Source organism: Epinephelus fuscoguttatus, linkage group LG4 (genome assembly GCF_011397635.1).
Source record: "Epinephelus fuscoguttatus linkage group LG4, E.fuscoguttatus.final_Chr_v1".
Lineage (NCBI taxonomy): Eukaryota > Metazoa > Chordata > Actinopteri > Perciformes > Serranidae > Epinephelus > Epinephelus fuscoguttatus.
In genome coordinates, this window is record NC_064755.1 from 44,822,770 (window position 1) to 44,850,651 (window position 27,882).

General features: G+C 41.4%; 2 protein-coding genes and 1 pseudogene across 13 annotated transcripts in view; 1 reads left to right on the forward strand and 2 right to left on the reverse strand.

Annotated features, from left to right (window-relative positions):
* pot1 (protection of telomeres 1 homolog) overlaps positions 1–7,468 on the forward strand; it is a 113,255-nt gene extending 105,787 nt beyond the window's left edge. The window contains 6 exon segments of the mRNA XM_049573453.1: positions 101–236; positions 1,121–1,206; positions 1,700–1,794; positions 4,235–4,340; positions 7,167–7,219; positions 7,222–7,468. Of these exon segments, the coding sequence (XP_049429410.1) occupies positions 101–236; positions 1,121–1,206; positions 1,700–1,794; positions 4,235–4,340; positions 7,167–7,219; positions 7,222–7,305 (560 nt within the window). The 3' untranslated portion in view covers positions 7,306–7,468.
* The window catches only part of LOC125887019 (E3 ubiquitin-protein ligase TRIM21-like), a 60,546-nt gene continuing 40,115 nt past the window's right edge, over positions 7,452–27,882 (reverse strand). For 6 of the 12 annotated variants that reach the window (XM_049573491.1, XM_049573489.1, XM_049573485.1 and 3 more), the window contains one exon: positions 7,452–12,512. In XM_049573491.1, the coding sequence (XP_049429448.1) occupies positions 11,034–12,512 (1,479 nt within the window). In that variant the 3' untranslated portion in view covers positions 7,452–11,033. Of the gene's footprint in view, positions 12,717–14,204; positions 14,228–27,882 lie in introns of all 12 variants that reach the window. The other 6 variants (XM_049573486.1, XM_049573488.1, XM_049573494.1 and 3 more) reach the window with 5 other exon arrangements.
* LOC125887029 (E3 ubiquitin-protein ligase TRIM21-like) lies at positions 17,344–19,746 on the reverse strand (annotated as a pseudogene).

Genomic DNA, 27,882 nt, shown 5'->3' on the forward strand with positions numbered 1-27,882 from the left:
CTGAAAGGGTTACAAGTTTTACTTTTACTGCTGCTTTCAAAAACAGGAAGTCTTCATCCTAGAATCAGACACCGGTGACGGAGGTTTTGGTGTGTTACAGGTTCGACTCTGGAGGAAACGTGTCGACTCGCAGCTGGCTACCAGAACATCATTCCTGTGAGGTCATCAGGAGGTCAGCTGGCTCTGCTCGACCTGTCTGCACCTTTCCTGTTCAGAGGCAGGAAGAGATACTACGGGTCAGAGATGAGCCCCACACACACTGATGAGTCCTAGAATACAGTCAGAGCTTTATCAACATCAGTTAGTTGCTCCATCTTGTAGCAGACAAACAGCTTTTTTCTTGTATTCTCTTCAGTATCACAGTTCAGGGCTGTGGACGGCTCAGTAGCTCAGTCCTGATGAAACTCTGTGACAGTTTATACAGAATGATCAATGAATCTGCTGTTGTAGGTTGTTAAATGCTAAAAGTTTTGTGTTTACTATTGGAACTACTGTAAACCTTGAGCAGGAATCTGCCACTCTGCCACTTCTGCTCCAGTTCATCTCAGAGGTGTTGAGTTCAGGACTCTGCAGACCAGTCAAGTTCTTCCACATCAAACTGGGACCGTAATTTCTGTATGGAGCTGGATTTGTGCAAAACAGCATTGTCCTGTTGAAACAGGAAACAAACACAAACCGTTCATACAAAGTTGTTAAAAATATCATCGTATGCTGTAGCATTCACAGAAACTAAAGGGGCCGAGACCAAACCAGGAGAACAGACCCACACTGTTATTTTATTTCTTCTCCATTAAACTCAGGGAGGTAAAGTTCTCCTGGCTTTCACCACCCTGATCCATCCTCAGCAGTCGAAGCAGGAGACGTTTATGAATGCTGTCAAAGGATGGTCAGTGGCTGTGTGTGTGTGTAAACCTGTGCAGCTGTTAGGAACAAGTGTGACTGAGCCAGTTAAAGAGGATAACCACAGACATTCAGCCATTTTGTCTCGAACTGTGGAAGGAACGTGTCACTGGGAACATTTGAGTCTGTGCATATTTACTGTACATTAACTAACTGTTTTATTCACAGTAAAGGAGGCCTGTAGCCGACAGCTGATAATGTATCCTCTTCTTTGTTTCAGGTGTAAGAGGTGCTCAGACACTGCAGTGAGGGAACCTTCATGTGCTGAAGGAGTCGAGCTGATCAATGAGAAAATCATTGCAGAAGGTGAGAGGAGAGTTTGGTTTGAATCTCTGGACTGTCGGAGTGAAACTGTGGCAGCAGGAAACGGCTCACACTCTAATTTAAATGTCAGTGCTAAGTGGCCAAAACATGAATGAATGTAGCTTTGATGGAAGAAGCATCGACTTCATGTGAACGTTTTCACAACCTGATCAGTTGGAGATTATCCAGCAGGAGGATTTTTTGCTTCTCTCTGTTTTATATCAGCATCAACTGAATATCTTTGGGTTTTGTTGTGCTGTTTGCTGCTTGTTCTTTGACGCTTCGGCGTGTTGTCTTCAGTTTAAAACCACTCACTCGCTCTTCACACAGAGTTTTAAGTGGAGCTTGTTTTCCTTCTTCCTGATTCAGCAGGTTTGTAAAAGCTCATGAATGACTCCTGGCTGATCTCAAATCTGTTCTAGCCGCAGGATTTTTTTTTCTCCGAAATAAATCACACAATCACACACACACGTCTCTGGTCTCTTCTCGTCTGCAGCTCTCGGCGTTCAGCTGCTGCAGTTCGTCCTGCTGATGAAGCTCGAGCTGCAGGACGCCACCGACACGCTGCACGCCTTCCTGTGGAGAGACGCCGTGAGTTTCTGATCACATGTAAAAAATACTGCTGACTGTGGATCAGTTTAGATCAGATCACAAGTAGAAAATCTCAGTTTATCACCATCTTTCTCATCTTTTACCAGAATGATATGAAGCATTCTGAAGTTTGTGTTACTGTTGTGGTGGCAGTGTGTTTTTATACTGTGTGTATGTTGTCTGCTGTGACCTGTTTGTATATTTGTCACTGTGTGGGGGCGACTAAACCAGTTTCCTCTCTGGGGATTAATAAACGTATCTTATTTTAAAGAAAGGTTCAAATGACACCAGGTGAGTGTGAAACTTTTTGCAGTCGTGGTAAAAAAAACAAGTTTTTGCTGGACTTAATAACTTAAATTGTGGTTTGGAGCCGAGAAGATCGATTTATCGAATTATTGATGATCCGAAAATTTATGTTCAACTATGAGGTCGTAATAGGTTCATCGTTAAAGTAATTTCTAGAGCAAAAATACCAAATAGTCCTCAGTTTGATCTCCTCAGTTCTGACAATTTATGGTTATTCTTCATTCTGTGTAGGGTTGTAAAATTCTGGGAGTATTTAAGATGGTAACTTTCTATGGAAATTTACAGGAGTTTATGGTAGTTAACAGAAAATAAGAGGAATAAAATGGAAACATAGGTGTTATTTGCTTAAGCTGTGTTCACCATATCATATGCAGATAGAAAAAAAGTTAACCATGGTAAAGCTGGGAGCCAATTGAGGTAGGCTGCAGAGGGCAATCTGTCCACTGGGCACTCAGGCTCCTTGGCATCAAAGAGTTGCAGGAGAGGAAAGTCACCAGAAACATCAATGAGGCTGCAGAAAAAGCCTCAAGCTGGCTGTGGATCAAGAGGGCAGATCCATGGTGTAGTGTACAGGGACTGATCCGCCCCAGCTGGGTCGCCCAAGTGAGGGTGCCTGATGATCTAAGACCCGAAACACCCTGGGTTCATCCCTGATGGCGTGTCCAAGCTGCACCATTCATGCAGACATAATTAAACCCTTTTAACAGAAGTGAAAAAATCTGTTTGGTTGAGTCGAGCTTAAATTAAAAATATTCCCCATGAACCCTCTCACCAAAATAGAAAACCTCCGTATCCTCTCAATGGTCTTCCTCCATGTCAGATTGTATATGTTTTTCCCCAAAATAAATTCACTATTAAGAACTACAATAACTATATTAAAATTGTAATAATTCTTGAGCTAAACTTTTGACATTTATCATACATTTAGCAGCCTTTGCAGCTCTTGTCCTGTCTAATAGTAAATCAATAATTTGGGGTTTGTTTGTCGAACAAAACAAGCTTTTTGGGCTTTGGGAAATTGTAATAACAGTTTTCTTTTTTTCCTGGCATTAAATAGACCACAGAGATTAACTGAGAAAACAGCAGAGTGGTGCAGGGATGATCTTTACTTGTGAGGCAACACAGACGTTAGCATCACCCTGGTTACCTCGTCAAAAAGCCTGTGAGATTTTTCCATTCAGCAACATAATCTTCATAAATGAACAGCACTTTTCTTTTGAAGCATGAATGCAATCCCCAGAGATAAAAACATTAGGCTTCAAAGGAAATACACTACGGTCACATGACTTAATGTCACCACCTCAATGACGCTGTAAAGCCATGTTCAGCGCCCCATTCAGCTACTTGTTAGCAACCACTGTTTGAAGACACATAAAGGCTTCAAAATTCACAGTGGGATATTTACTGACATATTTTATGCCGTAGAACAAACTCTCTTCAGCTTGTGTTAACCACAGACCTTATTTCAGGCAGCTAACCAAAAACCCATTGACTTCAAGACGAAGGAACCAGGAGTGCTAAAATGCTAACTCATTTGCATGTTTTAGGACTCATTCCTGCAGCTCTGTACATTAGCAGATAGATAGAAAATTAAATCGATCAGTATTTGAAGCCCTGTTGTGGCCTGTAACACCGACACTCTGTTGGTGTTTCAAAAAGACACAATCCTTACGGTGGCTCTGAAAGCTCACACTGCACGCAGACAAAACACAAGCAAATGAAGAAAACATCTTCACCAACGTGTTAACACATGCGCTGCGTTTAAAAAAAAAAAACACACAACCAAGTATGGCCAGATCTACAGACACCAGTGTATCACTTTTACTAGTTAACCTTTTCATGTTTTGGTTATCAGACACAATTAATGTAAAAAACAAAGAATAAGAAGTTTGCAAACAGCTTCGATCATCCTGCGAATCTGTGATGAGATCAGTGTGAAGTTTTGATGCAGTTTGAAAAATAAAGTCCATCACAACTTTCCTGCAGAGAGGATTCGATCGTGTTGAGAGAACTGACATCAAATAAACATCATAAAGTAAAAGAACATGACCTGATGAAACCTCCTGAAACTGTTTGTGGAGAGTGATTTTTACTCTAATGAGTGATGATGATGATGGTTTGTGTCTTTCATCAGGAGAGGTTCTTCAGCGTGTCGGCAGAGGACGTGGCATCCAGTCAGGAGGCTCAGAACAGCATCTGTCAAATGATGGACTCCCTCTGTCCTCCAGGGGGCAGCACTGGTACGTCTGTCAGACTCAGAGGCTGAAACGACGAGTTTCGAGTGTGAAGCTGAGTGTGGCAGCAGCTTCAGTGACATTTTAACAGAATAATTGGCTTCAAAATCTGATTACTTGGTACAAATAAGTACACTGGTCATCTTTTCTGTGAATTAATAAAGACAAACCATTCTGTGAACGACATCACACACAGAAATAAGATGAACCTGAACCATAAAAACAGCAGAAGGTTTTGTTCTCTGATGAAACGATAATTAAATGAATCGGTTTCTTCAACAGTCTACAACACGGTGACTTGCTGGAGAGTTTAAGGATTACTGTTAGTTTTAATGACCAGGGGCCTCATTTATAGAATGTTTTATTAGAATGTGCGTACCTCAAAGCAAACTCTGAGTCATGTGTGCGCACATTTTGGAGACACTGGGAAGTGGAGAAGTGGAGTCAGATTTTTATTGATGTCTCACACAAATTTAATGTCACGCTATATCCACCTTAGATCCATGTTATCATGGAAATTAAATCCAGCAGCCTTATTTTGCGCTTGGAGTGAGTGATAATTGTTTCATAAAAACATTGTAAAATCCAACTCAAATCCTGAATTGAAATTCTTTCTAAATACGTATTTAATCTGCACTGCCTCTAACGTCTGTGAGCGTTCTGTGAGCGCAGGAGGGGGAGAGGACAGCGTGACTGCATGGAATATATTTATTTATTTAGCTAAATATTTCCAGTGCATTTATCATGTCTCGAAATACAGCCATTAAGCACAACCATTACACTCATTTCATCAGCCCTACTTAGACATGTGCTGTTCATGACAAAATCAGCATGAAGAAATGTGTTCGCCTATTACACTTCATCTTTGAATTGTATTTCAAATTACACGTTGTATTTTGGGACAGGGATACCACTGGTTCATGCTGTAATTCAGACCGGGTGTCTGATCAGACTAATTGCCATAAACATATAAATACTGCGGTGACCCTCGTGTGTAATTGCGCAAGATGGCACTGGCACATCCTCCTTTTTGCCTCCACCTTTAATAAATGTGATTCTTTATGTCGCACATCATTGTCAAACATCCTCAAATTTAAAAGCAACACATGAACTACATGTTGGTAAAGGAGTAGAAATATTTGGTCTACCTTTAGATCAGACCACTTTTTTTGCTTTCTTTTATTAGTGATCCCGCTGCTGTGGCCACCAAATAAAATCTTTCTTCAGTCCTCCACCTCCCGTTAAAGGGTCTCTAGCTCAGTCTCGGAGAAATTCTGTTTTTTTTGGTTTGTTTCTCACACCTGTCGCCGTGACTCACAACGAGAGAACACTCCCATGCCGGCTTATTTATATGCAAATCGCATTCATGAGGTGATTTGCATGACCATTTATTATTATTATTTATTTTTTGGCGCATGCCATTTTCAGCTTTTGGGCGCACGTCAACTTTTAGTATGAATTCTAAGCACTCTTTTATAAATAAAGTCCCTGGAATGTAAGACGCTGCAGGCTGCTGCTCTGTCTGCAGAACTACACCTCCTACCACATGGTGACGCTCATTTTTGTGTTGTTGTTGTTGTTATCCAGCTGAATGGAGAGTGAAAAAAATCAGCTGTTTCATGTGGCAAAAATTTAAACAACTCAGATAGAACATACATAGATTAATTAAAACAGTAAATAGTATTTTAGTAATATAAAAATTGCAACAATAAAATGTTAAAAATCAATGAAATCAATAAACAGCGGTGATAAAAACTAAACATTTTACAGCTCAGTTTGTTTTACATCCAGCACATTTCCCCTGTAAATACTCCTGCACTGTCCAACACCTCCTATCAGCACCAATTAGACTAATGACTGTCAATCACACATGAAAGAAGAAGCAGGCGGAGCAGTGTCCCAGTTTGGACCTGCTTTTTGTCTGTGAATAAAAACAGAGACAATCAGGCTTAAAACCAGCGTCTGAACCAGGAAATAAAGACAACAACATTTAGGTAAAGAAACAACAGAATCAATTAACAGACATTTCTAAGAGATAAAACATACATGATTAAGTGTCCTTCACCTTTTAAAGACGTAAAAAGAGAAACACAGTCGGCAGAATAAATGTTGGCGTTGTACATTTCTGCAAACTACAGATGTGTTCGACTGGTGCTGCAGAAAGTTTGTTTTACTTTTCAACAACTCTGTGGGTAACGTGTGGCTGTGTTGAGGCACAGAAACCACATAGGTATGGTTCAGAAAAGATCATGTTTTGGCTTAAAATACCCGTTTTTCGTGGCACTGTACTGACAGGGAATGCAGCAAATTCTTGGTAAAAAACAACTGCATTTTGTGGCACTATTCCCGCTGAAAACACGGTGACGGGTCGCTAGAAAACCCCACAGATTGGGGCCGCTGGAAACACAGCAATGACTTGCTAACTCACAATAGCTTTTTGTGGCACTATCCATGAAAAGAGTGACGGGTCAATGAAAAGCAACCATGTTTGATGGCTAAAAAGCGCCAGAAACAGCAAAGACTCGCTAAAAAACAGTTGGTTTTTTGTGTGTTGGTCTCGAGCAGTGGTCTGCAGCTTGGCAGGCGTCTCACCAAGTTCTCAAGTCAGCTCGTATAATAGGTCACTTTAGAAACATGGATATGATACGTATGAAATATACATCCATGGTATGTATCTGTGTTTGGTATAAATTTACAATGCCCACTTTTCTTTGCTTCAAAAGAGTCCAACACAGGTTAACCACATTCATCATCATGAGTCATTCAGCATTTCTCTGTCAAAGTGCTGAAAGTGAGTTCAGGTGTGTGATGTCGATCTCGTGTTCACGTCAGGTGAGCGTCCGTGGATGGATTTGTGTCTGACAGAGTACCGAGCAGAGGACGACAAGGAGAGAGCCAAACCTGTTATCAGATCTGCCACAGCACCATCACCAAACCACGCTCTGCACGGTCCGACCCCGACCCAGCCTGAACCACCTGTGGGTCAAAGGTCAACCAGAGTCCTGCACAAAGACAAACTGTTTCTACCTGTTTCTCTTTTAGTCATTTTGTATTTAACATTTTTTCTGGTTTTTATTTGTATTTATTGTGTAAAACAAAATGAATGTACATAAAAAGGTGAAAAATGCATAAAACTGCTGACTGATGTGAGTGAATCAATAAAGTGTTGACTTGTTACTACAAAGCTTTCAGTCAGGGACTGTTGAGGTCTGATCTGTGGTGTTACTGCGCCATCTGCTGGTCAGCTGACATGATGCACTTTATAAAAGACCTGTTTTTCATCCAATAATATACAGATACAGCAAAGGACAAACACACATGGTGAGTACAAATAAAGACAGTGTCTGTATTCGCCTGTTTTTCATGTACTTATTTGAATCTTTCTTTATCCTTTAAAGCAGGAAGCTGCCTGCCCTGGTTGTTGACCAGAGCGAGGATGAAGGTGATGTTGGAAACTTGTGGGATATTTTGTGTGTGTGTGTGTGTGTGTGTGTGTGTGTGTGTGTGTGTGTGTGTGTGTGTGTGTGTGTGTGGTCTTCATCCATCTCACCTGCAGCAGCAATAGTTCAGTTTTCTGTCTGTTTTTACCTTCACTTGTGTTTCTTCTGTTTTCCAGAAGACACATGTTGAACACAGTCCTCCCTGGAGAAGAACAACATCTGCGTTCCCAAACCAGAGCGAGGTGGTCAGTAAAGATCAAATCATAAGTGCACAGTGGTGGAGGAAGTATTCAGATCCTTTACTCAAGTCAGGTCAACATCAACACATCTGGAGATACATGGTTTTCACTGGACAGGAAGGAGCTAAAGCTGTCAGACTAATGGAGTGCAGTAAAAAGTACAATATTGATCTCTGAGTACCTTTAATGTGTACCTGAGTAAAGTACTTGAGTTAAAATACTGAGCTACAATCCACCACTGAAAACATATTCAGTTACAAGCAACAGTCCTGCATTTCAAATTTCAGTTAAGTCCACAAGTATCAGCAACAAAATGTACCTAAAGTATGAAAAGTAAAAGTACACATAATGCAGAGTGAATACTGTCAGTGTTATACTGTTGTATTATTCATGTATTAATATGTAAATGCTATCTTGATGTTTTTGTTGCTAATTTTATTCAGCTAATTTTAACTACTTATATACTTGTAGCAGTTTAACATGTAAAAAACTGTCTGACTGTCACGCGACTCTTTGGTACAAACAGCTGTGGACGTGATGCAGTGGCACAGAGGAGGAGAAATTTTCCACCTTAAGGCTTTGAAATAATCTTCCATCCTCTGCTTGGAAGTGGTGAATTTACAGCTCACAGATATTTAATACGACACAGTCTCTGGCTTTTGTTTTGATATGTGGTGTCTGCAGAAAATGTTGCACATTTCTGATCTGTCGTTAGCTTGTTAACTATATTGCATGATTTCCACTGTCACACTGAACGTCCTGCTGAGCCCTGTTCAAACATTAGAGCTGTATATGAAAACAAACACAAAAAGAATGGTTGAATATTCGTATTAAACGGCTGGATCTGATCCAACTGACATCATCGGGTACATGCCTAATTATTTCATTAGACCTTTGAATGTTTTAGAAGCAGTCCTGTACACTTTGCATCATTTTTCACATTGTCAGTGTAACCAGCATGACAAAACAGGTTACTAACCCTATATTTGTCATTTAGACAGTTCCAGTAAACCTCCAGTAGGGGGCAGTGTTCCCCGTTAGTGTCTGTATTCCCCGTGAACCTAGGTCAGGTATCGCGTGAAGTCTGCACCCGTGCGCAGACGCCATTTTCTCTCAGACTCAAGACAGACGGCAGCAGAGCAGACTATATCGAGAGAGTCGGTTGCAGAAAAAACAAAGAAAACACGAAGCAAAGAGTAGCAGACAGCCACAGATAAAGGCAGAGGAGTCCGCAGGCAGACCCGGTAGTCACAGGCGAATCCAGGTTTCATCCCGATAAGCAGTGAGCCGAGGATAAAAACCCCCTTTGTGAGAGTAAATGCTTGAGACTCCGGTGAGTGAGCACACAGTTAGCCTGCAGTTCGATAGCTGCTCAGGCAGAAAAGATGCATTTATTGTGCTGTTAACTTGGTTTAAGGTGGTCTATATTGCTTAAAATATGCCATATGATGTTTTCCAATGTCTTTCTGTTACGTTTGTGCACTTTATACCACAGCTTATTGTTTGAAAAAAGATCGCTAGTTAATGCTAATAGCGCCCGCTATGAACTAATCGCTAGCCGAAATGCTAATTTCTCTATTGTTTATGCTTAGCTTATGCTAATCGCTTAGTTAAAGCTAAATTTACACAGTTTGCAATGAGAGGATGCAGTTATGTATTTTTTTTTTTATGTCATTTGAACTGCTCATTTTGTGTTATTAGCCACTGCAATGGGTAATAGTACCATTTAAGGTGTGGTATATTTCATTTTTGATTAAGAAATTGCACTTTTGTGTATAAAAACTGTAATTAATTTGATGTTAAAGAGTTAAATATTAAAAAGGTGAATTAAAATAGTTGAGAACTGATGATATAAGATAAATAGAGGTTAAAAAGGATGCATAAATTATGTGTCTGTTAAAAATAGTATTTTTGTTGTGATAATTCATTAATAATTGATTACATTTATGGTTAAAACTAATAGTTCTAATTCATAATAATTCATTTATTGTGTGTTTATGTATTCCCTTGATTTTTGGTAATATATTTCATGTTTTTGAACTGAGAAAATGATGAGATCTCATAAGAAACTGATAAGAAACTGAGACAGAATCAGATGAAGTTCCTTACAACTATGCATTTTTCTGTGTAGGTTGCTTTTTTTGCTAGTCAGAACCACTGTCTGAGAAATAGAGAGAGACGATTAAGATGGCGAGCCCAGCCCAGCGATTCTGAGAGAGAGAGAGTTGGAGATGCAGTGTGGCCAGCTGCAGAACCTACCTTGACGACTCCAGATCATCTGAATCTCACACTCTGAGAACGGATAAGACGCACACACTCCTCACCTACCCGGGTAGTAGTTATAGAAATTGAGGACAAAAGAAACTGAATGGACATTGATACACAGAACACACACGCACACATTGGATCCTTTTCCTTGAACTGACCTTACCAGAACCCTCGAGCAGGAGAGCTCGAGTTCTATGGACTCTTCTTTTTGTTTTCTTTTATTTTACGGCGCCTTATTTTGGTAAATAAATGCACAGCCAAGCTGTTGATGTTTATCATTTGTTTTGCATTGATATTAAAATATCACCTGTTCAAATGCCAACACCCGCTCCCTTTTGTGAGTCACTTCCTGGTGCAACTCCTACTGGACCTAGAGCGATGTGAGTATCCATTAAACCTAAAAGTCAAGACTAAAGGTGCTACAATCAGTATATAGATTGAGTACATTTGTTTTTGATGATTCAAAGGTCTTTAAGGCAGTTAATGCAGTCATTGGAATAAACAAGATTACATTACGTAATATCAGCAGTGGGATTAAATCTTTGTGCTGTAGTAGTAAGTAGCAACGTGACACATCAAAGAAACCATTTACAGAAAGAGGAAAAACCACATTGATCAGAATCTAAAAAATCAACAATGTATTCACAGTACATCACCAATAATATACATTTATTACATTAAATGAGAGTGAATCTTTCTGTAGAAAATCAGATGGTTGTTCTACTTTGTGTGACTGACGCTATTAGTTTGAGTTAAAATACAATTCCTCTGATCAAACTTCTCCTACGTGCTTGATTGACAGGTGAGATGATCAGAGGGGCAGAGTTTTTACCACCATAGTTAGGACAGGGACTGAAGTATGGGTAGAGTTTCTCAGTGAAGGAGCAGCCAGTAAAGGAGTAGATAAGAGCTGCAGCATCAACATCATAAAAGGAGACCAGACCCTCCTCATAATCCACAAACACCCCCACCTTCTCAGGCCGAGACTTCAGAGAGAGAAGGATATCAGGGTCTGAACGAGCATAGTACTTGTTGTCATTCCTCAAAGATATCATCCAGTAACCATTCTGAGGACTCGCTGTGATCTGTCCCTTCCTGTTGATTGACTCTCTGGCCACTCCTAAATTCCACCCAGTCTTCCCTTTAACCTGAACCTCATAATAAAATCTTCCTGAAGAGAAACTCTGCTTTGCTAAGACATCAACAAAATAATCAAATCTCTCTGGATTGTTTGGGAGATTCTTCTTTACATCACCAGTTTCAACTTGTTTTCCATCATCAGACAGGATGAGTTCAGGATGTGCTGTATCAGGATCGAGTGTCACATCCACTGCAGACTGCTGGACCCTCTTCAGCTCGACCTCAAACAGCTTCTTCATCTGTTTACTGAGCGTCTCCTCCAGCTGACTCACAGCTCTCCTCACAGTCCCCTCATATGAAGGTGGACGGACGCTGACCTCTGTCCAGTCCTTGGTGGGCGGAGCAGTGTTCAGGGACATGAAGCTTTGGAGGAGGTGGAGGTGGTCTTCAGAGCGTGAGAGCTGCTCCACCTCAGTGCTCCTCTTCTTCAGCTCAGAGATTTCCTGTTCCAGCTCTTTGATGAAGCCTTCAGCCTGTTTCTCTGTCTTTCTCTGCTTCTCTTTGATCGTGTCCATGAGCTCGGCCTGCCTTCTCTTAACAGACTCCTTCAGAGCGGTGAAGACCTGAACACCATCTGCTATCTCTCTGTCTGCATCTTCCTCACTGAGCTCCACTGAGTGTTTGATCTCCTCAATCTTCAGTCGTCTCTTCTGGATCATCTGCTGAATTTCAGCCTCTGTCTTCCCCAGCTCGGCCTTCTTCCCTTCATATTCTTCTCTCAGAGGAACAACATCATGTGTCTTGTGGTCTAAAACAGTGCAGAGCACGCAGACACACATCTGGTCGGTCTTACAGAACAGCTCCAGCAGTTTATCGTGCTTCAGACACATCCTGCCTTCCAGGTTCTCCACAGGGTCGATCAGCTGATGTCTTTTCAGGCCTGATCTTGTCAGATGAGGCTCCAGGTGAGTCTCACAGTAGGATTCCAGACACACCAGGCAGGACTTCAGGGCCTTCAGTTTGGTTCCAGTGCAGACGTCACAGGGAACTTCTCCTGGTTTGGAAACTTGTTGCTCTGAGCTGCTGCTGCTGGCTTTCTGTTGAGCTGACTGTCTGAACTGAGCAGCCATCTCAGAGATGAAGGTGTTGACCTGCAGCTCAGGTCTGGTGTTGAAAACCTTCTTACAGTTTGGACACTGATAGGGGACATTAATATTCCATTGTTCAGTGATGCAGGTTTTACAGAAGTTGTGTCCACATGGTGTGCTGACTGGATCAGTGAACACATCCAGACAGATGGAGCACAGAAACTGATCTTCACTCAGCAGACAGCTGGCAGCAGACATATCGACACTCTGAGGACACAAAGTGAGAAACATCCAAACTGTGATTACATACCTTTTGATTATTTGTTGAATAAAACCAAACTATGCTTAGTGGAATATAAGGAGAGTCATCCTGAGTTCTCTTGATATATGAATTTAGTTTTGTTTATTAGCTCCACTGTTAACAGCTTCATCATTAAAGTGATGAACACATTAATGCATCAACAATTATAATCCTGTAATATAGTATATTTTTATGAAACTGGACCTTCTGGGTAATGAGTCATTTTACTTTTGGTACTTTTAGTTTGATGCTAATACTTGTGTATTTTTATTGCAAATCAAATAGTGACTGCAGGACTTTTACTGTAACAAAGTATTTCTACACTGTGGTATTACTACTTTTACTTCAGTAACAGATGTGAGTACTTCTTCCACCGCTGGTTCATATTGATGTAAACTCACGCTTAAACCTTGTTGCAGCCTGAAGTGATTTTAATCCATGGTCACGTTCAAGTTTCATGAACACAAACCAAAACTCTTCATCCACTGGTTGTTTGTGTTTCAGTCATCAGATATTGTCTTCATTAATAACAGCCTAATTGCTCCATTCTTCTTCATAGTAATAATGTTTCACTTATATATCAGCCTTTATTTAATTCATCTTTATTGCTCCCACCACAACGTTGCATGTGTCTCCTGTAAATCCCATCTGCACTATGTTTACACCTGGTCTGCACACCTGCCTGGGATGCTGTCAGTGACACAGGAAGGTTGGAAGAGATCACATCAATATGAGTAACATCAGACATTCATCTGAAATCTGATAAATATGCTGTTTGTGCAGGTCTGCATAGTATATGAATATGAAGGATAACTGCATTTCCTCAGGGCTTATTTGGGCTGGCATTAATTGGTCGCCATGGTAACAAGCAACCAATTAAATGTGCCTGCATATGTAAACGTGGAAACCAGTGTGACTGGTCTGCAGTGGGGAGTGTTAGCTCGTGTTGTTTCACAGATAAAAACAGAGTTCACTGTTAAAGTCCACCTGAAAACTTTAGTTATTCAAATAAAAGTTTCAAAAATAATCAAACTATGTTAAACTAACTCTCCATTACTGTCACATCAAACATCAAATAATAGAACAATACTGCTACACTGCTGCTTATATTGTTATTAGAGTGGAAATATTTGAAAGCAGGCCAAACATTTTTCATTTGCCATGACTGTAACTTCCTGTCTGAGTGGAGCTCAGAGTTCAGACAGGAAACAGGCCTGCAAATTAGCTTGAAGCTAACGCTAGCTGTGACTGTAGTTCAGTCACTGTGCTTTGGTTTTTACCTCTGTTTTGTATTTCTGGCTAAATTCACATGTTGTTTTTATCTAAACTGACACATTTCTATGGTATAATATTCTTTATAAGGTAAAACAGATGTAAAACAGTCAGATTGTGGTTTGAACTAAACTTTGAGCAAATATTTAGTGTATTTTGTCTCTGTAGGACAGTGAACTCACCAGTGTTTGTTGTTGAGAAAAACCTGCTGGATTCAGTTGAATGTTTCTTTAGAGAGAAACAGAGAGACTCGTCTCCACTGCAGCTCTGCTGTCACTCACGCACACTTTCACTTTCACTTCAGGTCATGTGACTGTCAAGCTCTCCTCTTTCACTGTTGCTCCACCTCTCAGTGGGCCGTCACCAAGAGGGAGAGGTGGAGGAAGTATTCAGATCCTTTACTGAAGTCAAAGTACTAATACCACACTGTGACAATACTCCACTACAGGTAAAAATCCTCTCTTCAAATCCTTCCCTCAGTAAAAGTTTGATCAGGAACATTTATTAGAAGTATGTGTAAAATGACTGATAGTGCAGTAAAGTGTTCCCTGCTGTCAGTGTTTTATTCTATCTGATGTTTTTGGATTAATATTCCTGCTGCATTAATGTGTATGTGTCATTTTACTGCTGTACATGTTTCAGGTTGAGTTCATTTGAACTCCTTTATATCCTGTTGGGGAGTTTAATCTACAGCAATGCATCATGGTCTAGAAGATCATCATATGTCTGTAGCGTGGCTGTCCTGTGAGAACCACGTATCTCTAAAGAGTCATAAAAACAGCCTGTTTTCAGCTTTGTGACGACGACTTTTCAGCTGATCCAAGAGGGTTTTTAAAGAGTTTATTTAGCTTCAGAAGGAGGAGAATTTTCTCAGCTCGTAAAGGAACACTTCATCCTTCAGTTTATCACAAACATTCAGCATCAACACGTCTGGAGATACATAGTTTTCACTGGACAGGAAGGAGCTAAAGCTGTCAGACTAATGGAGTGCAGTAAAAAGTACAATATTGACCTCTGAGTACCTTTAATGTGTACCTGAGTAAAGTACTTGAGTTAAAACACTGAGCTACAATCCACCACTGAAAACATATTCAGTTACAAGCAACAGTCCTGCATTTCAAATTTCAGTTAAGTCCACAAGTATCAGCAACAAAATGTACCTAAAGTATGAAAAGTAAAAGTACACATAATGCAGAGTGAATACTGTCAGTGTTATACTGTTGTATTATTCATGTATTAATATGTAAATGCTATCTTGATGTTTTTGTTGCTAATTTTATTCAGCTAATTTTAACTACTTATATACTTGTAGCAGTTTAATATGTAAAAAACTGTCTGACTGTCACGCTACTCTTTGGTACAAACAGCTGTGGACGTGATGCAGTGGCACAGAGGAGGAGAGACTTTCCACCTTAAGGCTTTGAAATAATCTTCCATCCTCTGCTTGGAAGTGGTGAATTTACAGCTCACAGATATTTAATACGACACAGTCTCTGGCTTTTGTTTTGATATGTGGTGTCTGCAGAAAATGTTGCACATTTCTGATCTGTCGTTAGCTTGTTAACTATATTGCATGATTTCCACTGTCACACTGAACGTCCTGCTGAGCCCTGTTCAAACGTTAGAGCTGTATATGAAAACAAACACAAAAAGAACGGTTGAATATTCGTATTAAACGGCTGGATCTGATCCAACTGACATAATCGGGTACATGCCTAATTATTTCATTAGACCTTTGAATGTTTTAGAAGCAGTCCTGTACACTTTGCATCATTTTTAACATTATCAGTATATAGATTGAGTACATTTGTTTTTGATGATTCAAAGGTCTTTAAGGCAGCTGTGCGGAACTTTTTACCATTAATAAAACTGTCCCTAGTTCGTATCACCCCCCCTTGAAGATCTGCATATTTATTTGAACCCAGCAGCGTCAAAAAAGCCTTTCTCTATATGGCTATTTAGCGTAGCCTCGCTTGGGTTGGACACACAGCGGTAGTCAGCAAACCAGAATACGGCACCTGAGGCGGAAGTAAGTCTGCGCGCCTGCAGTGGCCCGCAGCGATTAAACCACAGAAGAAGGAGCCGTGTTTACAGTGTTCTTCGAGTAAGCAGTACGCAACGAGCATTGCTGAACACATAACACCTAACAGTTTTACCAGAGATGTATCTATGAGGACTTGGTTGTACTTTTGATGTCATGGCGGATAACGAAGGAGCATCATCTAAAATTATCTGTGACTGTGACCATGAACACAAATATACAGCAGGCAGTTGTCCTCAGTTTATAAGTAATTCAGAGCTACACCAGAACATTTATGAACAGGTCTTACTTTACTACTAATTTGTGTGTAACGTTAGCATGTTAGCATGTTTCCACTAATTACTTGGACTGACCTAACGTTCGTAGTGTTACCTGCAAGCGAAGGCTGTAGGTAACAGCTTTGCTGTGTTAGGATTATGTTATGTCTTCACTGTGTATCTTCACATAAAAGAATACTCCGACCATTTAGGAGTTATGCCCTTTCTCCATCATTTTCATATTGAGACAACATGATCGATATCTTTTTTGTGTCTGTACGTCCAGTGGCTGGGTCTCAGCGGTTAGCATTGCGCTTATAGGGGGTCAGTACGTCCTGCGCTGTGATCCACGGAGGGATACACTGGTGAGCAGGCACAGACGTAGCCTGTAAACAAAACTCAGTTGTTTATTTAGCCTAGCGATATCTTTGGATTATAGTAGCTGCGTTGGCCGACTTTGAACGCGATTTTGAAGAGTTTCTTGTAGCAGACACAGATCCAGAGCCATACCTGTTTGAGCTGGAGTACACAGATGAGGAACTCCACGTGTTGGATGCTGAGCAGGCGAGAAGAGAGGCTGAATCCTCCGCTCCCATTTTGCTGCACAGAATGGGACTCGGTGCTACCATCGTTGGGGAGATATATCATCAGGAGGACAACCGCCGCAGAGAGTGCATCACAAGGAGTGAAAACTTTGCAGCAATCACTAATCCTGGCGTGATTGAAACTTTTTTTCATGTTCCTAAGATGAACTGGAAAAAACGCCCAGGCCTGCAGGAGCTGATGGACAGCTTTCAGTCGGGTGAGTAATATCGTCCGTGTCGTCTCTTTGTTTGCTTTTACCGAGTGACCTAGCATACCTGTCCCAGAGCAAGCTGCAGCTGTTGCTCACCGGTGTATCCCTCCGCGCAAGATGTACTGACCCCCTATAAGCGCCATGCGAATTGCTGAGACAAAGCCACTGGACGTACAGACACAAAAAAGATATCGATCATGTTGTCTCAATATGAAAATGATAGAGAAAGGGCACAACTCCCAAATTGTCGGAGTATTCTTTTCACATAATAATGCGGACTCAGCAGATGACTTGTTAACTGTTTATTCCTCCTTACACAGAACGTACACGGCTGCTTCTCATTGTTTCCAGTAGCACAACAACGGCTCCTACATTACACAGAATAATTGAGGCTCACACTACTACGGTAGCCTTAGTAGCACAAAATACACAACAGATTAGATTAGATCAGAACAGAAACACGACAGGAGAATTTACTGAGTAATTTTGCTGTTTTCACTAATTACTTGAACTGACCTGACATTAGTTAATCCTCTCCCTCTCCAAAACAAATGCATGCAGTAATTTCTGGCTGCAATCGGAATTTTACGACACCAGGCTGTGGGTGTCATACCGCTTCGACCAAAGGGGTGCTATAATCAACGAAAACGAAAAGTTCCGCACAGCTGCTTTAAGGCAGTTAATGCAGTCATTGGAATAAACAAGATTACATTACATAATATCAGCAGTGGGATTAAATCTTTGTGTTGTAGTAGTAAGTAGCAACGTGACACATCAAAGAAACCATTTACAGAAAAAGAGGAAAAACCACATTGATCAGAATCTAAAAAATCAACAATGTATTCACAGTACATCACCAATAATATACATTTATTACATTAAATGAGAGTGAATCTGTCTGTAGAAAATCAGATGGTTGTTCTACTTGTGTGACTGATGCTATTAGTTTTAGTTAAAATACAATTCCTCTGATCAAACTTCTCCTACGTGCTTGATTGACAGGAGAGATGATCAGAGGGGCAGAGTTTTTACCACCATCATTAACACAGGGACTGAAGTATGGGTAGAGTTTCTCAGTGAAGGAGCAGCCAGTAAAGGAGTAGATAAGAGCTGCAGCATCAACATCATAAAAGGAGACCAGACCCTCCTCATAATCCACAAACACCCCCACCTTCTCAGGCCGAGACTTCAGAGAGAGACTGACTGAAGGGCCAGCAAGAGCTTTGTACTCATTTTCATTCCTCAACCATATCGTCCAGTAACCATTCTGAGGAGCTGCTGTGATTGGTCCCTTCCTGTTGATCGACTCTCTGGCCACTCCTAAATCCCACTTAGTCTTCCCTTTAACCTGAACCTCATAATAAAATCTTCCTGAAGAGAAACTCTGCTTTGCTAAGACACAGGGACAAGTATCAAATCTCTCTGGATTGTTTGGGAGATTCTTCTTAACATCACCATCTTTAACTTGTTTTCCATCATCAGACAGGATGAGTTTGTGCTGTATCAGGATCGAGTGTCACATCCACTGCAGACTGCTGGACCCTCTTCAGCTCGACCTCAAACAGCTTCTTCATCTGTTTACTGAGTGTCTCCTCCAGCTGACTCACAGCTCTCCTCACAGTCCCCTCATATGAAGGTGGACGAACGCTGACCTCTGTCCAGTCCTTGGTGGGTGGAGCAGTGTTCAGGAACATGAAGCTTTGGAGGAGGTGGAGGTGGTCTTCAGAGCGTGAGAGCTGCTCCACCTCAGTGCTCCTCTTCTTCAGCTCAGAGATTTCCTGTTCCAGCTCTTTGATGAAGCCTTCAGCCTGTTTCTCTGTCTTTCTCTGCTTCTCTTTGATCGTGTCGATGAACTCGGCCTGGCTTCTCTCAACAGACTCCTTCAGAGCGGTGAAGACCTGAACACCATCTGCTATCTCTCTGTCTGCATCTTCCTCACTGAGCTCCACTGAGTGTTTGATCTCCTCAATCTTCAGTTGCCTCTTCTGGATCATCTGCTGAATTTCAGCCTCTGTCTTCCCCAGCTCGGCCTTCTTCCCTTCATATTCTTCTCTCAGAGGAACAACATCATGTGTCTTGTGGTCTAAAACAGTGCAGAGCATGCAGACATACATCTGGTCGGTCTTACAGAACAGCTCCAGCAGTTTATCGTGCTTCAGACACATCCTGCCTTCCAGGTTCTCCACAGGGTCGATCAGCTGATGTCTTTTCAGGCCTGAACTTGTCAGATGAGGCTCCAGGTGAATCTCACAGTAGGATTCCAGACACACCAGGCAGGACTTCAGGGCCTTCAGTTTGGTTCCAGTGCAGACGTCACAGGGAACTTCTCCTGGTTTGGAAACTTGTTGCTCTGAGCTGCTGCTGCTGGCTTTCTGTTGAGCTGACTGTCTGAACTGAGCAGCCATCTCAGAGATGAAAGTGTTGACCCGTATCTCAGGTCTTTGGTGGAAAACCTCTTTACAGTTTGGACACTGATAGGGGACATTAATATTCCAGTGTTCAGTGATGCAGGTTTTACAGAAGTTGTGTCCACATGGTGTGCTGACTGGATCAGTGAACACATCCAGACAGATGGAGCACAGAAACTGATCTTCACTCAGCAGACAGCTGGCAGCAGACATATCGACACTCTGAGGACACAAAGTGAGAAACATCCAAACTGTGATTACATAGCTTTTGATCATTTGTTGAATAAAACCAAACTATGCTTAGTGGAATATAAGGAGAGTTATCCTGAGTTCTCTTGATATATGAATTTTGTTTTGTTTATTAGCTCCACTGTTAACAGCTTCATCATTAAAGTGATGAACACATTAATGCATCAATAATTATAATCCTGTAATATAGTATATTTCTCTGAAACTGGACGTTCTGGGAAATGAGTCATTTTACTTTTGGTACTTTTAGTTTGATGCTAAGTTTTGCACAGCGGCAGCTGGATCTTGCATCAATCTCCACATCTCCGACCACTTGGCTAACATCATGGACATTCATCTCCCCGCCCCCCTCCCCAAGGAAAAACGCATAATATCATTCAGAAACCTCAAATCCATCTCCCCTCAAGATTTCTCAGCTTCTCTTTCCAACACTCTGTCTACCTTCCCTCCCCCGCTGTCTGATGACCCCACTGAGCTTGTCAACTACTACAAAAACACTCTCTCCTCCTGTCTTGATCAACTGGCCCCCATCAAAACCAAATCTGTGTCATTCACACACTCAGCCCCCTGATACACCCCCGAACTCCGCCAAATGAAATCCCACTAGCGTCAGCTCGAGAGACTGCATAAAAACACCGGTTTAACAGTTCATCGCCAAGCCTACACAGACCACCTCCAACAGTACAGCCACCCTCAAGCCACCCTCAATACTGCCCACTCTACCTACTACTCCAACCTCATTCACACCGGCTCCAATAACCAAAGGGCTCTTTTTTCCACCGTAAACATACTCCTTAATCCCAGTGACAATATTTCAAACTCATTCACCGTTGAAAAATGCAATTCCTTCCTCTCATTTTTCCAAACCAAAATTGACACCATCTACAGTTCTCTAACCACCCCCCACCCCCCTCCACCCATCTTATCACCCTGCCCCTCTCCAAATTCGCACCTGTCTCGCCAGCTGAGCTGTCTAAAATCATTTCAACCATGAAAACTTCCACCTGCATGCTAGATACCATCCCATCCGCCATTGTTAAGCACTGCTTCCCCACCATCTCCCCGCTTGTCTCCAAAATTGTCAACTCCTCCCTCAGCTCTGCCTCTGCCCCTCCTTCTCTCAAACTGGCTGCAGTCACCCCCATCATTAAAAAACCTGGACTTAACCCTGACATCATGAGCAATTTCCGGCCCATTTCCAACCTCCCATTCCTCTCAAAAATCCTTGAACGTGTCGTCGCCTCACAAATCAAATCCCACCTCAACAATAATGACCTCTTTGAACAATTTCAATCTGGATTCTGCACACAACACAGCACCGAAACTGCCCTCCTTAAAGTCACAAACGACCTCCTCCTCTCCTCAGACTCCGGCCTACTCTCCATCCTCATCCTCCTTGATCTCACCGCCACCTTTGACACCATCAACCACTCCATCCTGCTCTCTCGTCTGCAAACCCTCCTCAACATCACTGACAATGTTCTCACTTGGCTACATTCCTATCTCACTGACAGAAAACAATTCATCTTCATCAACAACTGCTCCTCCTCAACTGCCCCCCTGTCCCAAGGCGTCCACCAGGGTTCGGTGCTTGGTCCTCTCCTCTTCATCCTCTACCTCCTCCCCCTTGGTCAAATCATCCGTCGTCATGGTCTGTTTTCACTGCTATGCCGACGATATCCAGCTACACATCTCCACTAAATCCATCACCCATTTAACCCACTCCACCCTGTGAAACTGTCTCTCCGAAATTAAATCCTGGATGCAAGCAAACTTTCTTAAACTCAGCTGTGACAAATCAGACATGATCCTAATTGGTCCAAATTCCCTCACCCAAACAGCCAAAGACTTCCACCTCACCATTGACAACTCCGCCCTGTCCCCCTCCCCTCACTGCCGCAACCATGGTATCATCTTCGACAGCAACCTCTCCTTCGACCAACACATCAAACAAATCACTAAAACAGCCTTCTTTCACCTTAAAAACATTTCTTGCCTCCGCCCCTCACTCTCTCGCAATGCTGCCGAAGCCCTGATCCACGCCTTCATGACATCCCGCCTTGACTATTGCAATAGCATCCTTTATGTCACAACCTCCAAACTCCTCAAACTCCAATATATCCAAAACTCTGCCGCCCGCCTCCTCACTCACACCCACTCCCGCGACCACATCACCCCTGTCCTTCAGAACCTCCACTGGCTCCCTGTTCCACAACGCATCCACTTCAAACTTCTCCTACTCACCCATAAAGCCCTCCACAACCAGGGCCCCTCTTACCTCACAGACCTGCTCCACCCTTATACCCCTTCCTGCAGCCTCCGCTCTTCCAATGCCAACCTTCTCACCGTCCCTAAGACCAAGCACAGAACCTGGGGGGACAGAGCCTTCTCTGTCGCTGCCCCCACCCTCTGGAATCCCCTCCCAAAACTCATCCGTGACTGCACTGACCTCCCATCGTTCAAATCACTACTCAAAACTCACCTGTTCTGTTCTGCTTTTAATGTTTAATCTACTTTTATTCATTTACTTATTTACTTGTTTTTTCACTCCCATTACTATTCCTCTTTGTCTTCGATGTCTTTGCTGAAAATTGTTGTTTTTATTTGATGTGTTTGAACTGTCTCTGTAAAGTGACTTGGAGAACTTTGAAAAGTGCTTTTTAAATAAAATGTATTATTATTATTATTATTATTTGTCTTCTGATTAAATTGGAACCAAAAAGTTGTAGGAAGCCTCTGCAAGTAATTGGTTGCTGGCAGACACTCTGTGCTGCAATAAAATGGTTAATCAGCAGTGCCGTGCACTGTAGAGCCGATGTGCTGCTGGTTCTGCCGGACTGAATAGAATATAATGTCTATAGCCTTACTGTTGCGTACAGCCTTATAGACTGAGCTGAGTAGTGATGCGCGGGTCGACCCGTAACCCGCGGGATCCGCAAATGGACCTGCAGGTCGGGCAGCAGCGATCTTCTGTTAAATCGGTCTGTAAATGATATTTTGACATTATTATTATAATCTATTAATCTATAATCTATTACTGTCATGGCATCCGAAGGTACTGATGCGTTGAGAAGGTGACAGTCCGCGGTCGTTTTCAAAACACACTTGTGTCACGCACTCCAAAAGAAACTTGTTGAAACTTTAAACAATAATTTATTGTACAAAACGGGGGAAACAAACGTTGACAAAAACGATTCCATAATTCATATTAAATTCAAAAGATAACAAAAAAAACAGCTACAAGTTAGAGGGAATAGTACGGAGCCCATAAAGTCCCCAAAAAAGAATTAGAAAAAAAAAAAGGAAAAAAAAAGCTATCTCGTGCGTACGAGATAGTAAATCGAGATAACGTATTATTAACGTTGTATAATGTAGTATTCGAGATAACGAATTATTAATTCATTATCTCGATTTAGCTTATCTCGTGCGCTCGATTTACTATCTCGTGCACATGATTTAGCTTATCTCGCATACGAGATATTTTTTTTTTCTTTTTTGGGGGACTTTAGGGACTCCGTAGAATAGTGATAAAGTGGTAAAACTTGGCATTGATCCACAGCCTCAGACGGATGCGCTCAAGCGTGCCGTGCACACAAGCTCAGTTGGTAGGCTATATTATATTTTCACATTTTTAACCATGCAATTTAAAAGTTTTGATTTTTATTGATAACCTACATTTACCAACAACAAAAAGACTACATTTAGCACCAAAAAAATATGTAAGGAAAAAAAGTAAATAAAAAAAGGAATATCAAATACCTACCCATAGAAACAAATATTCGAATATCTGAATATTTGGATACAACCCTAGTACCAGCAGATGAAAACATGTGGGGAAACCAGTCTGATAGTGTTGCATGGTATACTGGTACCAATGGTAGGCTGCGGTACTTAAACACCACGGTACATATTATACCATAATGCTGGAGTACTTCACACTACCACTACTGTGGGATAAGTTCAAAGTCCAATCGCAGAGGTGAGTGTCCGCCGTCCAATAACGGCGTGCTGGCCACCTGGCACTCAATATGCTGCTGCAGTGGTTTGTATCCAGTGACATTTCAGGTATTAGCTGAGCTATCTTTAAGCTTTAAAGTTATTATTTATTTATTTATTTTTACTTGTAGGTTAGATTTGTTTATATATGCTACAGTGATGTGTTTTCCACAGAGCTCTACGGTGCGAGCATTTTACTGGCATTTGTGACTAAAAATAGTTTTGTGTGAGCAAAAGAAATCATTCAGGAGCACGCTGTGCGAATACAGATTTCAACCAGCAGCAGAAACGAAAGGCGAATCCTGCCGGTTGTGGGTTGAACGGGGGTCACAGACAGAAAAACGGCGGAGCACTATGGCCACCGCAAGATAAGGGCTTACCAGTGACCGAGAAGCCCGGCTCCAGGTCCAATAATTTCCTCTTTGTTGGTGTCATGACTGCCCAGTAGTATCTGGACAGCCGAGCTGTGGCGGCACACAGGTGTGTGATGTGTCAGAGGAGAAACAAGCCGTTCACATTTCTCTCTTTGTGGCAGGTAACGGTCCACAAACCTCACCGCACTGAAGGGACTGTTCTTTACTTGTCAGGGGAGGAGGGTGGCTGGTTGATTTTTATTTTATTTATTTATTTTATTTTGATCCCCCCTATGTTAATCACTCATTGATGCTGTTTTTGAAGTATGAATAAGTCAGTAAGTAATTTATTCCATTGAAATATCAGTGATGTATTATAGAAAAGTGATTTATCTTTTTATAAATGACAAAAAGCACATCTGCCTCATTTTTGCTGTGGTATCGTGATACTACTCAGAACCGTGATAGTTTCACTGGTATCGTACAGTGGGTCCCAATTTTGGTACCGTGACAACACTACAATCTGACTGGTCTGCAGTGGGGAGTGTGAGCTCGTGTTGTTTCACAGATAAAAACAGAGTTCACTGTTAAAGTCGACCTGAAAACTTTAGTTATTCAAATAAAAGTTTCAAAAATAATCAAACTATGTTAAACTAACTCTCCATTACTGTCACATCAAACATCAAATAATAGAACAATACTGCTACACTGCTGCTTATATTGTTATTAGAGTGGAAATATTTGAAAGCAGGCACAACATTTTTCATTTGCCATGACTGTAACTTCCTGTCTGAGTGGAGCTCAGAGTTCAGACAGGAAACAGGCCTGTAAATGAGCTTGAAGCTAACGCTAGCTGTGACTGTAGTTCAGTCACTGTGCTTTGGTTTTTACCTCTGTTTTGTATTTCTGGCTAAATTCACATTTTGTTTTTATCTAAACTGACACATTTCTATGGTATAATATTCTTTATAAGGTAAAACAGATGTAAAACAGTCAGATTGTGGTTTGAACTAAACTTTGAGCAAATATTTAGTGTATTTTGTCTCTGTAGGACAGTGAACTCACCAGTGTTTGTTGCTGAGAAAACCTGCTGGATTCAGTTGAATGTTTCTTTCCAGAGAAACAGAGACTCGTCTCCACTGCAGCTCTGCTGTCACTCACACACTTTCACTTTCACTTCAGGTCATGTGACTGTCAAGCTCTCCTCTTTCACTGTTGCTCCACCTCTCAGTGGGCCGTCACCAAGAGGGAGAGGTGGAGGAAGTATTCAGATCCTTTACTGAAGTCAAAGTACTAATACCACACTGTGACAATACTCCACTACAGGTAAAAATCCTCTCTTCAAATCCTTCCCTCAGTAAAAGTTTGATCAGGAACATTTATTAGAAGTATGTGTAAAATGACTGATAGTGCAGTAAAGTGTTCCCTGCTGTCAGTGTTTTATTCTATCTGATGTTTTTGGATTAATATTCCTGCTGCATTAATGTGTATGTGTCATTTTACTGCTGTACATGTTTCAGGTTGAGCTCATTTGAACTCCTTTATATCCTGTTGGGGAGTTTAATCTACAGCAATGCATCATGGTCTAGAAGATCATCATATGTCTGTAGCGTGGCTGTCCTGTGAGAACCACGTATCTCTAAAGAGTCATAAAAACAGCCTGTTTTCAGCTTTGTGACGACTTTTCAGCTGATCCAAGAGGGTTTTTAAAGAGTTTATTTAGCTTCAGAAGGAGGAGAATTTTCTCAGCTCATAAAGGAACACTTCATCCTTCAGTTTATCACAAACATTCAGCATCAACACGTCTGGAGATACATAGTTTTCACTGGACAGGAAGGAGCTAAAGCTGTCAGACTAATGGAGTGCAGTAAAAAGTACAATATTGACCTCTGAGTACCTTTAATGTGTACCTGAGTAAAGTACTTGAGTTAAAATACTGAGCTTCAATCCACCACTGAAAACATATTCAGTTACAAGCAACAGTCCTGCATTTCAAATTTCAGTTAAGTCCACAAGTATCAGCAACAAAATGTACCTAAAGTATGAAAAGTAAAAGTACACATAATGCAGAGTGAATACTGTCAGTGTTATACTGTTGTATTATTCATGTATTAATATGTAAATGCTATCTTGATGTTTTTGTTGCTAATTTTATTCAGCTAATTTTAACTACTTATATACTTGTAGCAGTTTAACATGTAAAAAACTGTCTGACTGTCACGCTACTCTTTGGTACAAACAGCTGTGGAGATGCAGTGGCACAGAGGAGGAGAAACTTTCCACATGAAGGCTTTGAAATAATCTTCCATCCTCTGCTTGGAAGTGGTGAATTTACAGCTCACAGATACTTAATCGACACAGTCTCTGGCTTTTGTTTTGATATGTGGTGTCTGCAGAAAATGTTGCACATTTCTGATCTGTCGTTAGCTTGTTAACTATATTGCATGATTTCCACTGTCACACTGAACGTCCTGCTGAGCCCTGTTCAAACATTAGAGCTGTATATGAAAACAAACACAAAAAGAATGGTTGAATATTTGTATTAAACGGCTGGATCTGATCCAACTGACATAATCGGGTACATGCCTAATTATTTCATTAGACCTTTGAATGTTTTAGAAGCAGTCCTGTACACTTTGCATCATTTTTAACATTATCAGTATATAGATTGAGTACATTTGTTTTTGATGATTCAAAGGTCTTTAAGGCAGTTAATGCAGTCATTGGAATAAACAAGATTACATTACATAATATCAGCAGTGGGATTAAATCTTTGTGTTGTAGTAGTAAGTAGCAACGTGACACATCAAAGAAACCATTTACAGAAAAAGAGGAAAAACCACATTGATCAGAATCTAAAAAATCAACAATGATTTCACAGTACATCACCAATAATATACATTTATTACATTAAATGAGAGTGAATCTTTCTGTAGGAAATCAGATGGTTGTTCTACTTTGTGTGACTGACGCTATTAGTTTTAAAATACAATTCCTCTGATCAAACTTCTCCTACGTGCTTGATTGACAGGAGAGATGATCAGAGGGGCAGAGTTTTTACCACCATCATTATTACAAGGACTGAAGAGTGGGTAGAGTTTCTCAGTGAAGGAGCAGCCAGTAAAGGAGTAGATAAGAGCTGCAGCATCAACATCATAAAAGGAGACCAGACCCTCCTCATAATCCACAAACACCCCCACCTTCTCAGGCCGAGACTTCAGAGAGAGACTAATATCAGGGCCAGCAAGAGCTTTGTACTCATTTTCATTCCTCAACCATATCGTCCAGTAACCATTCTGAGGACTCAGTGTCATCTTTCCCTTCCTGTTGATCGACTCTCTGGCCACTCCTAAATCCCACTTAGTCTTCCCTTTAACCTGAACCTCGTAATAAAATCTTCCTGAAGAGAAACTCTGCTTTGCTACGACACTAACACAAGTATCAAATCTCTCTGGATTGTTTGGGAGATTCTTCTTTACATCACCAGTCTCAACTTGTTTTCCATCATCAGACAGGATGAGTTTGGGATGTGCTGTATCAGGATCGAGTGTCACATCCACTGCAGACTGCTGGACCCTCTTCAGCTCGACCTCAGTGAGAAGCTTCTTCATCTGTTTACTGAGCGTCTCCTCTAGCTGACTCACAGCTCTCGTCACAGTCCCCTCATATGAAGGTGGACGGACGCTGACCTCTGTCCAGTCCTTGGTGGGTGGAGCAATGTTCAAGGACATGAAGCTTTGGAGGAGGTGGAGGTGGTCTT